We start from the raw sequence: 13,085 nt of genomic DNA, 5'->3' as shown, positions 1-13,085 counted from the left end.
CAATTGGGCTGTTGTCCTGTCCAGTCTCAAAGAGCTCTAGGCTTCCCTTAAAAAGCATCTATCACTCTGTGCCTCAGTTCCTTCTCTGTAAAATACAGTAAATACCTGACCTAAAATTAAATTGATAGGAAAGTACATTTTAAAGATGTGAACTAGGCATCATCTACCCCCTGGTCCACAAGTGGAAGGAAGGCTGTGAGCATGATCTGTCTGGACTTACTCATTGATTTTGAGAACCAAATTCATTTTCAGTTAATAAACTTTATAGTAAATGGTTCTCACCTGAAGATATGCTGAGAAAGTAGAAATTTAAATTCCTGTTTTATGAGATTAAGATTATGAGATGAAGAGGTATCTGTTAATCTTTTTTTTTGCATTTTTGCTTTTGGGGTCATGTTTGCATTCTGTAAACAAGTATCACTGAGCAGATTGTGACTGTGTTATTTATGGGTAAATAAGTAGGCATGGCACAGTGGTCAGCATGTCTCATTTCTTTCCTGTTCTTTCCAATTCAATTGAAACCTTGTGAGTGAAGTTTTCACATGCCAGTCCTTGACTTCCAGGCCGAGCAAGCCGCCAAGGTAGAAAAGATGCGGCAGAGCATCCTGGAAGGGCTGAACTTCTCCCGGCAGAGCCACCCGCTCCCCTTCCCACCGCCAGCGGCGCTGCCTTTCTACCCCACCTCCGTGTACCCACGGCACTTCGGGCCCGTCCCACCAGCACAGGGCCGAGGGCGGGGCTTTGCAGGTGAGTGTGTCCACCACTGTATGTAGGGACTTGCTAGAGTGGGGAGACAGACGCACGTACAGCGTGCAGGCCTTCTTAGCGGGCAATATCTTGCTGTGTTGAGACCTTGTAAATAATTGACAGGCTTAGTTATGAAGTTGGCAGCAACATCTCTTCACATTAGAAAGGAGCAAACTTGATCCCGGAAGAGATTATGTATGGGAAAGGGAGCGGGAACTACAAAAGCTATTAATAGCAGAGATAAGATTTTAAAATTGGTCAGTGTAGCTGAAAACTCTGCTCACGTTTGTGATTTAAGATTTTCTCACGTGTGGGGTCAGTGGAGCTCTCCTCCACTAAGGCCACCTCCCAAGTCTGTGGCAGAGCCCACAGCAATAGTGTTCGGTCCCCAGAGGCTCCTCCAAGAGCAGGCAAGGCGACATTTCAGTGTTGTTGGTGACAGGAGGGGTCAGGAGTCTCCTCCCTGGCAGCTGAAGGACATGGGGGTTACTCTGCCTGAAAGCCCACTGGTGGCTCTCCCTGAACCCAGTTCCTCATGGCTTCTCCCATCTCTCTCCACCCGGGTCCCACAGGAGTCTGTGGCTTTGGAGGCCCCTATGGGGAAACTGTAGCGACAGGCGCTTACCGTGCCTTCCGCGTGGCGACAGCAGCAGGACACTGCGGAGCCTTCTCAGGCAGTGACAGCAGCAGGACTAGCAAGTCACAGGGCGGTAATTATGCCACACCTCCTCCTAGAGCTTCTGTCCGCCAGCAGCTTCCCGCTTCTTCTGACTCTTCTTCCTCCTCGTCTGTCCTGACTCCAGCACCATATCCTTCCTGATAGGTCCCCACTCTGGCATTCACTGCTGCTCTTCTCCCAGCCTCTGCCTGCCCCCAGGTCTCTGCAGCAGCTTTGCTGTGGCCCATCTCTGCCTTCCAGAGGGGCCAGTGTGTGTCCACACACAGCCCTTCTTCTGTGCACCTGGCCCCCTAACCATTGTCTCCTGTGTTAGAACAGGCTGCCCAGTAATACCCAGTGATGTTTTTTTCCTGTCGTATTCCCTAACAGCCCCCTCTGGGTAAAGAGGATGATGCTTGTTTAGAAGATTCTAAGGGCATTGTACAATTCTTGGCATAAAAAACTTGATTGCAGTTTGTTTCATAGAAACATTTTTAAAGAAAGATCTAACATCAGATATATAAATAGTCTATTTTAAATTCGCATTGCTTCTCTTCTTACTTGTATTAGGCTTGTGAGGGAGAGAAAAAGTCTTAACATTTAGTCTTGAAATACTATCTTGTGATTTTGCTGTACTTTGAAGCCCATGACTTGTGACTTTGTCATAAATCCCACATTTTGGGACTGCAGATCTAAACATGGCTATCAAGTCTACATTATAGGATTACTCAAATACAATTTTGAAGAACTTTTAGGATAGGCAAGCCTTTCTTGACCGGGAATATTTTTCCAGCTCAGTTACTTGCATACTTACAGAAGCTACCTAGAGACATCTTTTGTAGCAGTAAGACTCTTACAGATGAATGCTGCCCTCTCTCTGTAGCTGTAGGAGCCACTTCTCCTCTCCTACTGCATGCCCCTCTCCTGCCTCCCCTGAGTTCTCCCGGCTGTCCAGGGTGCTTTTCCTCCTGTTACTGCGCATCATGCAGTGCACAGTAACGTGTGTTCTCTGCTTCACAATCAGCTTCAGCTTCTTGCAACCCTTACCTGGAAACTTATGCTGGCCTGCAGTTGTGATAAAATACTGTGGTGGCAGGGAGGGCAGGAGGGGGGAGTTCTGACTATGAACATTGTTTGGTCAGAAGTGGTTTTTTAGTCTGAAATGACAAGAGGAGCCTGCTTCTTAACTTCCACCAAATTGTGTCTGGAATCCGGATCTGTGCTGTCCAGTATAGTAGCCACTGGCCACACGTGGCTCTCGAGCACTTGAACTGTGGCTCATCCGAACTGAGCTGTGTCCTAAGCACACATCTAATTTTACAGACTTAATACAGAAAAAAGAATGCAAAATGTCTCATTCGTAGTTGTTTTTTATATTGCTTACATGTTGAAATTAATGTTAATTTGGGTATATTGGGTTAAATAAAATATCCTTTTTTTTTTTGGCTGCACCATGTGGCATGCGGCATCTCAGTTCCCCGACCAGGGATCGAACCCATGCCCCCTGCATTGGGAGCGCAGAGTCTTAACCACTGGACTGCCAGGGAACTCCCTAAAATATACATCACTCATATTTATTTCATGTGTTTCTTTGTACTTTTTTAACGCGGCCACTAGAAAATGTAAGGCTTGTAGATTTTGTTGAACAGCGCGACCTGGCTGTTAATCATCATGGCTAATACCAAGATGATGGAGAATTTATTATAATCCATTCCATGTGCCAGAAAAGAAGATGCTTGAGGTTCTGTTTTGTTTTGTTTTTATCAGAAATTTTGGTACCAACTAATTGTTTGAGGATTTTCTTAGGTAAGTCAGAAAACCTTAGAATATGCAGGCTACCAGTAGTTAATAGAAGTTAGTGAATACAATGAATATTTGTAACCCTGCCTAAGGAAATTATCGTTTAATAATGCAATAAGAAGTAACAGGCTAGCTTTACTGATTAATTTCTGTAATGCTTAGTTAAGGTAGTAAACTTATAAGTAGTTACTCAAAGAGAAAGACATTCTGAGTTTGCAGATTTCCATCTTGGTAATATAGGAGGTGTGCCATAGGCACCCAATGCTTTATTGGATCTATTTCTACCTAACAGCCATGCTCATTTTGCAGTTGTAACCTATTTCAGTTGTCACGGGTTCTTTAAATAGCCAACACAGTTGTCTTACTTTCAGGTGTATTTTTAACAACAGCTTAAAAATAAAACCATTAAAATCAAACTTGTGCACATAGATAGTTCACATAATAAACAAGTCTTCACAAAGCAAGAGAAAGGGGCTTCATATGAAATGGAAACCACATTTGAAAAGAAACTGCTTGCTTATTTCTCTTTGTTAGTCCTGTGATTGTAAAGATGTTTTTTCATCTACTTTTGTGCAGGAATCCAACCTATACCTTCTCAGGGAGGGAAGCTAGAAATAGCTGGCACCGTGGTTGGCCACTGGGCTGGGAGCAGACGGGGCCGTGGAGGCCGTGGGCCTTTCCCCCTACAGGTAGTTTCTGTTGGAGGACCAGCAAGAGGGTAAGTTCTGAACAATGAAAATTTATTTGTATAAGCTTAAAAAAACAGCCTCTTGTTACTTTAATCATGAGTTTACTAGGAACATTTTTACATCATTAAATACATTCTTCTTTAACATCATTCTTAGTGGTTGTATAGGATTCCATTATATATAGCATTATGTAATTATTTAAACCATTATTAAATAATTATCCCAAAATTACTCAGTTAACCATTTTTTAATGTTTTTTAAGAAAAGAACATTTTTGAAGTGCATTATTTTGAAAAGTGAATACACTGGATATGTACCAAAAAAATAAGATTGATTACTTGGACTAAATCTTTGGTGTGACCATGATTTAATAAAGTTTGTGCTTCCTGTAGCGTAGACTAGACACCTTTAAATCCATTTGATATGATTTTAGATGTTTAAATGTTATCTGTAACAGATTCAAGTCTGTTTGTTTTTGTCCTCTTTTATGTGTTTAGGCGTCCAAGAGGAGTTATTTCCACTCCAGTGATCAGAACATTTGGAAGAGGTGGAAGGTACTATGGCAGAGGCTATAAAAACCAGGGTGCGATTCAGGTAATAACACAACATAGTGCTAGTGCCGGTTCACTCCTGAGTGCCTGATCGTCCCAGGCCAGTGTTTCAGTGCCTGTGTCCAGACAGGAGGGGTGTCGGAATGTTTCTGTAGCTATTGAGCTAACACAATAGCGGCACATGGTGCTTACCAAATGTACATTCCCTCAGACCCAGATCATTTTATCATCATTTGTGGTAAAGAGAGCATGATCTCGTGTTCACATGCTGTACATAGGCATTTAGCTGAGAATAATCCAGGAGCTATTAATGCTGTTTATATTATAAAACATTATGTAGGTAAATCACATTTAGGATTTAAAAGAAAATTGTGACTTTAAATCCTGGAACAGTGCATCTTTTTCTCCTCCTGGACCATCTTGACTAGCTCTTCCCTGAAAGGATCAGCTCATGAGAAAATAAATCACATCTGTCTTCATGAAAGAGCTAGAACTGCCGCTTTGGATATTCCATTTTAGGACTTGGATTCTGATGAACTTCCCTTGAGAACAATCTTTTAAAAACACCAATCAGCCCTAACAATGTATTATGTTGTCTCATTTACTGAATTACGGCGTTTAGTCAAAGTACACAGTTTTTTCCCATAGCATCCTTGTAAACATTAAGAGGAGTACACTCTTGTGACTCATTTATTAATAACCCATATTTGGAAACTTACTTGGCCGAGAGAAAATAAAACTTCTGCCTTTGCCAGGTGATCTTAGTGTCTTGGTAGCTTCTGTTTTGATGAAATACATCAAGCAAGTCAAGTGCAGAGGCAGTCTCTTTCCTGAAAGCAGGCCTAGGCAGCCCCTCTTCGTAGCACAGCATCCAGCAAGGGGGAGGTACTCAGCTCGTTCTGGCTCTCCTGTAGCCCCACCCTGACCTTCCTCAGCCTTCACCAAAATGCCCTTTTGAGCTAGAGGCACTCTCGGCCTCTCGACTGGTTTACAAGAGGGAGGAGAACTTCATTCTTACTGGTTCTCCAGAGCTCGTCCTATAAAAATGCCTCTGGTTGTATGTTATGGTCATACATGGTGGATACAGGGGCCTTTCCTAAGCTGGTAGTGGGGCATATGTGTCCCTATGTTGCTTAAGCACTTTTATTTTTAATGTAAAACCGAGATACCAGAAACCACAGAGACACACAAATATAGCTTCATCAGTTATAAGTCAAATAGCCATGTAGCCATCACCTGTGTGATGAATAGCATTTTCCCAGCCATATCAAGAGCCCCTCACGGGCCCAATCCCAACACTAACCCCCTGCCTCCCTCTGCACAAAATAACTACAACCCTGGAGTTTCACACTCAGTTATTTCTCCCTTGTCTCTTTCTGGTTTTATCACTCACGTGTGCATTCCTAGACACTGATGTTGAATGGTGTTCATTTTCTTATAGTTTGCTATGTCTTCTAAGTCTCTCTGAATCAGCAGGCTTCCCTCCCGCACTTTCTTTTCCTTCATTTATCTATTGAAGGACAACCCAGGTTATTTCACCTACAGACTTCTGGCTTTTGCCGAGTGCACACTCATACTCATGGTGCTGTTTCCCATGTGGCTCTGACCTTTCTTGCCCGCTGGTAGCTGGGTCTGGATGGTGCATCGGACTTCGGTTTGTCCCTGTGGCAAGACTGTAGTGTGTGCTTTCATGTCTGCTTATCTGTTTTTATGTTAGGACCTGTTAATCTGTTCATATACTGCAGATTGCAAAATGAAGATATTCTCATTCGGTCATTTCTTTTTCTTTATTTATTGGGGTATTTTTATAAAAAGATGCTTCCCATTGCTTTCTGGTTTTGGTGCCTGAGTATTACAGCCCTTACAGGAACTAGGTCAACACATGGTTTTTTGTAGCTCACCTCACCCATCCTTGGCCACTGGGCCCTTTGCTGTGACCTCTGGTCTTCAGTAGCTTCCTGTCTGGTGTATCACCCAGCCCAGCAGACCAGTGACAGTCGTTTCTCTTAGTTTCTCAGTTTCTTTAGTGAGAAATGGCATTTCAAGTAGGAGCACCGATGGACCCTGGCTGCCATAGGGTCAGTCATTGTTCCTAGTGTTCTGTGTACATAGACACACAGAGTCCTGTTTCTTTATATATGTAAACACACACACAACCGATGTGCCTTTTTATTGTATTTTTTAAAGATATGATTCTCATGAATTCACACTGATGTTTCCAGTTCAAACTGAGGACTATAGGCTTTTATTTAGTCTCATTTCTGTTACATCTCTATTTTCTTTTTTCTACACCAAATCACCATTTCTAGGCTTTTCCTATGAACAGAGCTAGAGGGAAAAGGTGTACACATGCACACTCACATATACTATGCACACGCAAACATATATACATGTAATCTGCTGCTTTTTTCCTCCCTAATTAAACTGACTCTTCTAATTCAAATTTAGGATTTTAGGAATTTGATTTAACCTTTACTGTTTATATCAGTATGTCTTTTCTTCCCTTCTGAGAATCTTGGTTCCTAAGAACCCAGAGGATGATTAAATTAGAACATCCCGTAACTCATTATTTACTTCATCCCACATTGCATACACAGTCTGCTAGGAATAGCTAATTCTTCCATCACCAGCACAGTCACTGGGAACAATTAAAAGAAAATGTTGGTATATGCTTCCCCCATTTTCCCCTGTCATCCTCACAGTTTTGAAAAACAGCTTTGCTACTATTGTCTGCATTGTCCAAAGTATACTCCTTTCAGCCACATTTGTCCAGGGTTTGTAGATAACTGTGTCCCGTGCCCCACCAGCCTTGAGTCTGCTGGTCCATTTTGTCCCTCTAAGGCTCTTTCTTTAGTGGGTTCCTAGGGAAGACTTAGGAAAACGGTGTTTAATTTGAAAACAGTTTATTTTCCTAGCAATTAGAAATATTGGTTCACATCTTCTCAAGTGACTTACACATTATTTGATTTTCTTCTGTTATAAAGCTTTGCTGTTAAAGACTAATAATAATTGAATTATCTTTCCCTTTGAAGTCATTTGCTGTTTTGGCTAAATGCCTAAATTGTTTTCGTTTTTCCATCAAAGTTTAGTGACATGCCCTGCTGCTGGTCATTCTTGGTCAATGCACTCAGTATGCAATGCTTTCTTTCCAAATGCAATTTCAAATTTGTTTATGTGAGAAAATTTTCTTGAACTACTAGTTTTTCATTTCAGTTCTTTTGCTTTGCTTTGTTTTCATCTCTGGTGCTCCTGTCGTACTAGACCTTCTGGGTCTGTCTTCGGTGTTTGGCATACTCTTGATTCCTTTTCGACTCTTCCTTTCTCTTTTGAGATGTAACTCATATACTATACAATTCACCTGTTTAAAGTGTACAGTTCAGTCTCTTCCTAAGGTCATATGCAATCACCGTTAATTCCAGAACATTCATCACCCCAAAAGAAACCCCTTATTCATGAGCAGTCATACACCCCACCCCCATAGTCTCTGGTGGATCTGCTTTCTGCCTAGAGTTGCTCTCCGTACATTGCATGTAAATGCACACGTTGTGCCCCATACCAGGACTTCATTCTGTATTACTGCTGAGTGATGCTTCATTATATAGATGCACTACATTTTGTTTACTTGTTCATCAGCTGATGGACATTTAGATTGTTTCCACTTTTTGACTATTATGAATAATGCTGCTATGAACATATATGTACAAGTTTGGGTTCCCCCCCCCGGTTTTATTGAGATGTAATTGACACATAATATTATATTAAGTTTCATGTGTACAGCATAATGATTCGATATTTGTGTTTATTGCAAAATAAGTCTAGTTAACATCCATCACCACACATAATTACAAATTTCTTCTTGTGATGAGAAATCTTTTAAGTGATGAGTATATCTTGTGATGAGTATATCTTTTAAGATATACTCTTTTAGCAACTTTCAAATATATGAGTACTGTTAACTATAAGAGTGTTGTTAACTACTGTTAACAACTTTCAAGTATATAAGAGTGCTGTTAACTGTTAACTACACATTTTCACTTCTCTTCAGTATGCATGTAGGAGTGAATTTCTGGGTCATATGGTAACTCTGTGTTTAAGCATTTGAGGAACTGCAAAACTGTTTTCAAAATGGCTGCACCATTTTCCATTCCTATCAGCAATGTATGAGGATTCCAATTCTCTACATGCACGTCAATACTTGCTACTATCTGTTGTTGAGTTTGGCCATCCTAGTGGGTATGAAATGGTGTCTCATTGTGGTTTTGATCTGCATTTCCCTTTCTTCATCTCTCTGATTTTAAAAATTTTGTTCTTTCACCTTCAGGTACTATGATGTTTATTTGGTGTTGTTTCTTCTAGTTTAGTGTTCATTTCTGGAATTATTTTTTCTTTATTTTAAATTCTTCCCAAAGTTTTTCGCCTCACTTTATGGCTTTTCCTGGTTTAATCTGTGCTCCTCTTCCTCATCCTGTCCTGTCACAGCCTGTTTTAAAATCAAAGGAAGCAGTCTTGGTCTTTTATTGACATGCCTTTCTGATGTATTTCATTGTCCTTAGGGATGTTGTTCCATCTTTTATTGCCATAATGTGTGGATTCCTTGGTACTTCCTGTTGCTCGTTTTTAAGTGAAAGTAGTATTCTTGCACCTTGAGAAGGACAGATGATGAAGGGCAGCTTGTTTCCTAAGAGTCTCTGGCCTTCCTTTCTCTGTTGTTGCCATCCTGATGGGGCCAGTGCTGATACGATATGTCAGTGGGACAGAGGAGGCAGTGCTGCCCCATGCTTGTGATGCATATAGTGGTGGAGGACCCCTTGCAGTGGCCTAGGCTTATGGGAAGAATTAGCTGTAGAGAGAGGGAGTGTCTGTTTCCAAGCAGGTACAGGCTGGCTTTCCTTCTTAGTCTTCCTGCATCCTTCATAACTATAGGGAGGTTCCCTAATAAGCAGGCGCCTCAGCACATTTCCTGTAGCAGGCACCCATGGGGGAACTGCTTAATCACCACTGGCAATACTCTGCCACAAGTGTGTGTTTAGTCTGGCAAATGGACTTATCCTCGAGAGAGTGAGGGTTTTGAGATTTGAAAGCATGTACTCGAGGTCTTCAGTATTATTTTTCTCCGCTTCTTGGCCCTCCTATATTTTTATATTAATTATGTTTCTCAAGGTTCCAAGAGAATGACAGTAGTATTGACTTCTAGAAAAGTTTACATGAGTGTTTCTGAACTATAGGATTGAAAACTAAAATGAGAAGACACTGTGTAAAACTGAGCCCAAATGGGGAACATGATTACCTGTGGTGTACAAGAGGGTGTCTCTAAAGCAAGGGTGATAGGTACCTCCAGTTCCACCCTGTATATAGACTACAGAGTGGATAGAGTATATAATAGAATGTTTAGAGTATAGAAAATTTAGATGATAGAATGGATAGCGTATAAAATAGAATGTAGAGAGTGGATAGATTATAGAGTGTATATAGACTGTAAAGTATAGAGAGTACAGTTGACCCTTGGACAATGCCGACTCTCTGCGCAGTTGAAAATCCACATATAACTTTTTTTTTTTTTTTTTGTGGTACGCGGGCCTCTCACTGCTGTGGCCTCTCCCGTTGCGGAGCACAGGCTCCGGACGCGCAGGCTCAGCGGCCATGGCTCACGGGCCCAGCCGCTCCGCGGCATGTGGGATCTTCCCGGACGGGGCACGAATCCGTGTCCCCTGCATCGGCAGGTGGACTCTCAACTACTGCGCCACCAGGGAAGCCCCACATATAACTTTACAGTCAGCCCTCCTCCATATCCACAGTTCCACATCCGCAGATTCAACCAACTGTGGATCATGTAGTACTGTAGTATGTGTTTATTGAAAAAAACCGCATAATGGCGGACTTGCGCAGTTCAAATGCATGTTGTTCAAGGGTCAACTGTATAGAGAATGTATAGAGTATATAATAGAATATATAGAGAATAGAGTGCATAGAGTATATAATAGAATGTAGAGCGTATATAGAGTATACAATAGAATATGTAGAGTTTAGAGAATATAGATTATGGAGGATATAGAGTACGTAATAGAATGTATAGAGAGTATACACAGTATAAAATGCATAGGGTAGAGAGTACCTAACAATGAGAGATACAGCCATGCACTCGCTGTGTTCTGTTCTTAAATCTGCAGTGAGTGTCATCAGGCCTCAACTGGTGTCTCCTCTCACCCGCTGTTTATCAAAAACTGCCTTATCGCTTGCTGTGCTTCATTTTAAATAGGGCAAGCCTCCTTATGCTGCTTCAGCAGAAGAAGTGGCCAAAGAACTGAAGTCGAGATCCGGGGAATCTAAATCCTCCGCTGTGTCTTCAGACGGGTCCCTGGCTGAAAACGGAGCGGTGGCTGAGGAGAAGCCGGCTCCCCAGATGAATGGGAGCGCGGGCGACACCAGGGCCCCCAGCCACTCGGAAAGTGCCTTGAACAATGACTCTAAGACGTGCAATACAAATCCTCACTTAAATGCACTAAGTACAGACAGTGCTTGCCGTAGAGCTGATGCTCTGGAGGCAGCTGTCTTAAAGAAAGAAGAGTAAACTTATTTTTTATAGAGGGTGAAGGATGCTGGAAGGGTAAGGATTTAGGAATATCTGGAGAGAAAGAGAGCCTACAGTTATGTACATTTTTTCCTTTCCGTAAGAGAAAAATGAGGACTTTGGAAATTCGGATCCCTCTTTGATATCAGAGATTTAAACAACACATTTTTAGTTTTAACCAGTTGTAGTCAAAATGCTACAATAAAACAAAAAGAGAGAAAGAAAATGAAGAGCATTTGACTCCCACACTTAAAATGAAGTACACACAAAGTTTAAACTGGTTAATGACAAAAGCCTATAGCTGTGTTTCTTGAACTATAAAGAAAACAAATTTTGGCAGTCTTTAAGTATATATAGCTTAAAATATCATTTTTAGCATTTGGCACCATATGTATGCCATTATCTTTGATTTTGCATTACTGTTCACAAGAAAGCTTTGTCTAAGGCTTTGATTTTATGATTATGAAAGAAATTAGGCACAACCACAGTTTTTCTTTCTTACTTAAATTTCATCACTGTTGATGTGGTTCTTTTGTGTTAAAAAAAAGTGCAACTATCAAAACTAAAAAAACTATAGAGTAATATTGCCGTTCTGCTGATTTTAAATATACAGTACATCATACATACTTTACAAGCAAGTTAAATGGAGATAAAGTTGAAATCATAGAAGATGCAAATGACCTTTCAAAATCAACACACTGTGTTCTGAAACTTTTCGTGACTTAATACCATGCATCTGTGATCAATGAACTATGTGGTTTTGAATCGGACGTAGACCATTAGTGCTACTACTTGAGCTAAACTTCTGCATGGTTCATAATTTTTAAAGTGTGTAGTTAATATTATGCATGTTATTGTCCTTTCTTCCATTCTTACCAGTATGTGCCCATTTGCAAAACAAAAATGCTAATAATCAGTAATAGTCCTATAAAAGATGTTAACTCTGTTTAGTCATTGACTGATCTTGCTCTAACCTTAAAATTTTGTGATTATTGACCTCTGTTGCATTTATTCTAAAACCCCCCAAATTATCTAGCTGTTTCGAATATCAACATTACCCTGGTGTATTCACTGCTGTATGCATTATTGTTCTTTGTTGCTGTTTTATGCCTTCATATTAGCAAAATATGAAATTCTGTGAAAAACAAAAAAAATCCCTTTGATCTTTAAAAAAAAAAAACAAAAAAAAACAACCCCCCCTTCTGTAGCAGGAAACAAATTGCTTGTTCTTGAGAACTTTCCCATCAAGAATTTAGTAGAAGCAGGTATACTTATATCATTTTGATGTTTTTGTTAATGTTTCCAAACAATGTACTTTGAAATCAGAATCACTTCTTATTCGTTTTCATATAATTCTCCTGATGCTCTTCATCACACATTAGTGATCAGAAATGAGATGTAATTCCCCAATCCCTGCCCGCAAGACCTGAGTAGGATCTTACTGTAAGTTGAAGGGAGTTTTGCCCTAACTCATGGATTGTGCAAGAATGAACTGCTGTTGGGTTTGACTGATTGTAGATGGGTTGTGGTGTGGTGTATCTGAAGGCTATTGAATGCAACTTACAATGCTTAATAAAAATCTTTATTCTTTTAGTATAAAGATGGTACGGCTTTTAAATTCCTTGTAAAAACATACATTTTACTAAGGTTTAATTCAAATTGAGACAGCTACTGAAGAGCTTAGTCAACCAAAATTTAGAAATATTTTGCCCATTGCAGGTAATTCCAGGTTTCTAGCTCTAAAGAAACATATGTGGTCAAAATGCAAGTTATGCTGATGTCTGAATTTCATAGTTACAAAAAAGACATTCTCTAATAGAGCAGGCTTTTAGAAATAGAAATTTAATTAAAAAAAAAAGCCCAAGGAAGAAATACATTTGATCTTGATTAAACCACTTTTTGTTTTTTACAAGATCCTAGTATCCACCGCATTATATTTAGTTGTCATGTCTCCTTAGTCTCTTCGTTCTGACAGTTTCTCAGACTTTCCTTGTTTTTGGTGATCTTGTGACAGCCTTGAGGAGTAGTCAGATATTTTGTTGAATGTCTTGTAACTGTGATTCGTCTTTTTT

The 13,085-nt window shown here is 40.4% G+C and overlaps 1 protein-coding gene across 2 annotated transcripts in view; it reads left to right on the top strand.

The window, feature by feature from the left end:
* Window positions 1-12,613, top strand: part of FAM120A (family with sequence similarity 120 member A) — a 104,433-nt gene extending 91,820 nt beyond the window's left edge. The window contains exons 14-18 of one of the 2 annotated variants that reach the window (XM_067744892.1): window positions 564-747; window positions 1,320-1,457; window positions 3,782-3,923; window positions 4,392-4,488; window positions 10,702-12,613. In XM_067744892.1, the coding sequence (XP_067600993.1) occupies window positions 564-747; window positions 1,320-1,457; window positions 3,782-3,923; window positions 4,392-4,488; window positions 10,702-11,013 (873 nt within the window). In that variant the 3' untranslated portion in view covers window positions 11,014-12,613. The remainder of the gene's footprint in view (window positions 1-563; window positions 748-1,319; window positions 1,458-3,781; window positions 3,924-4,391; window positions 4,489-10,701) is intronic. The other variant, XM_067744893.1, reaches the window with a different exon arrangement.
* Window positions 12,614-13,085: the final 472 nt, after the last annotated feature.

Source organism: Pseudorca crassidens, chromosome 7 (genome assembly GCF_039906515.1).
Source record: "Pseudorca crassidens isolate mPseCra1 chromosome 7, mPseCra1.hap1, whole genome shotgun sequence".
NCBI lineage: Eukaryota > Metazoa > Chordata > Mammalia > Artiodactyla > Delphinidae > Pseudorca > Pseudorca crassidens.
This window is presented reverse-complemented; position numbering and strand designations above follow the sequence as displayed.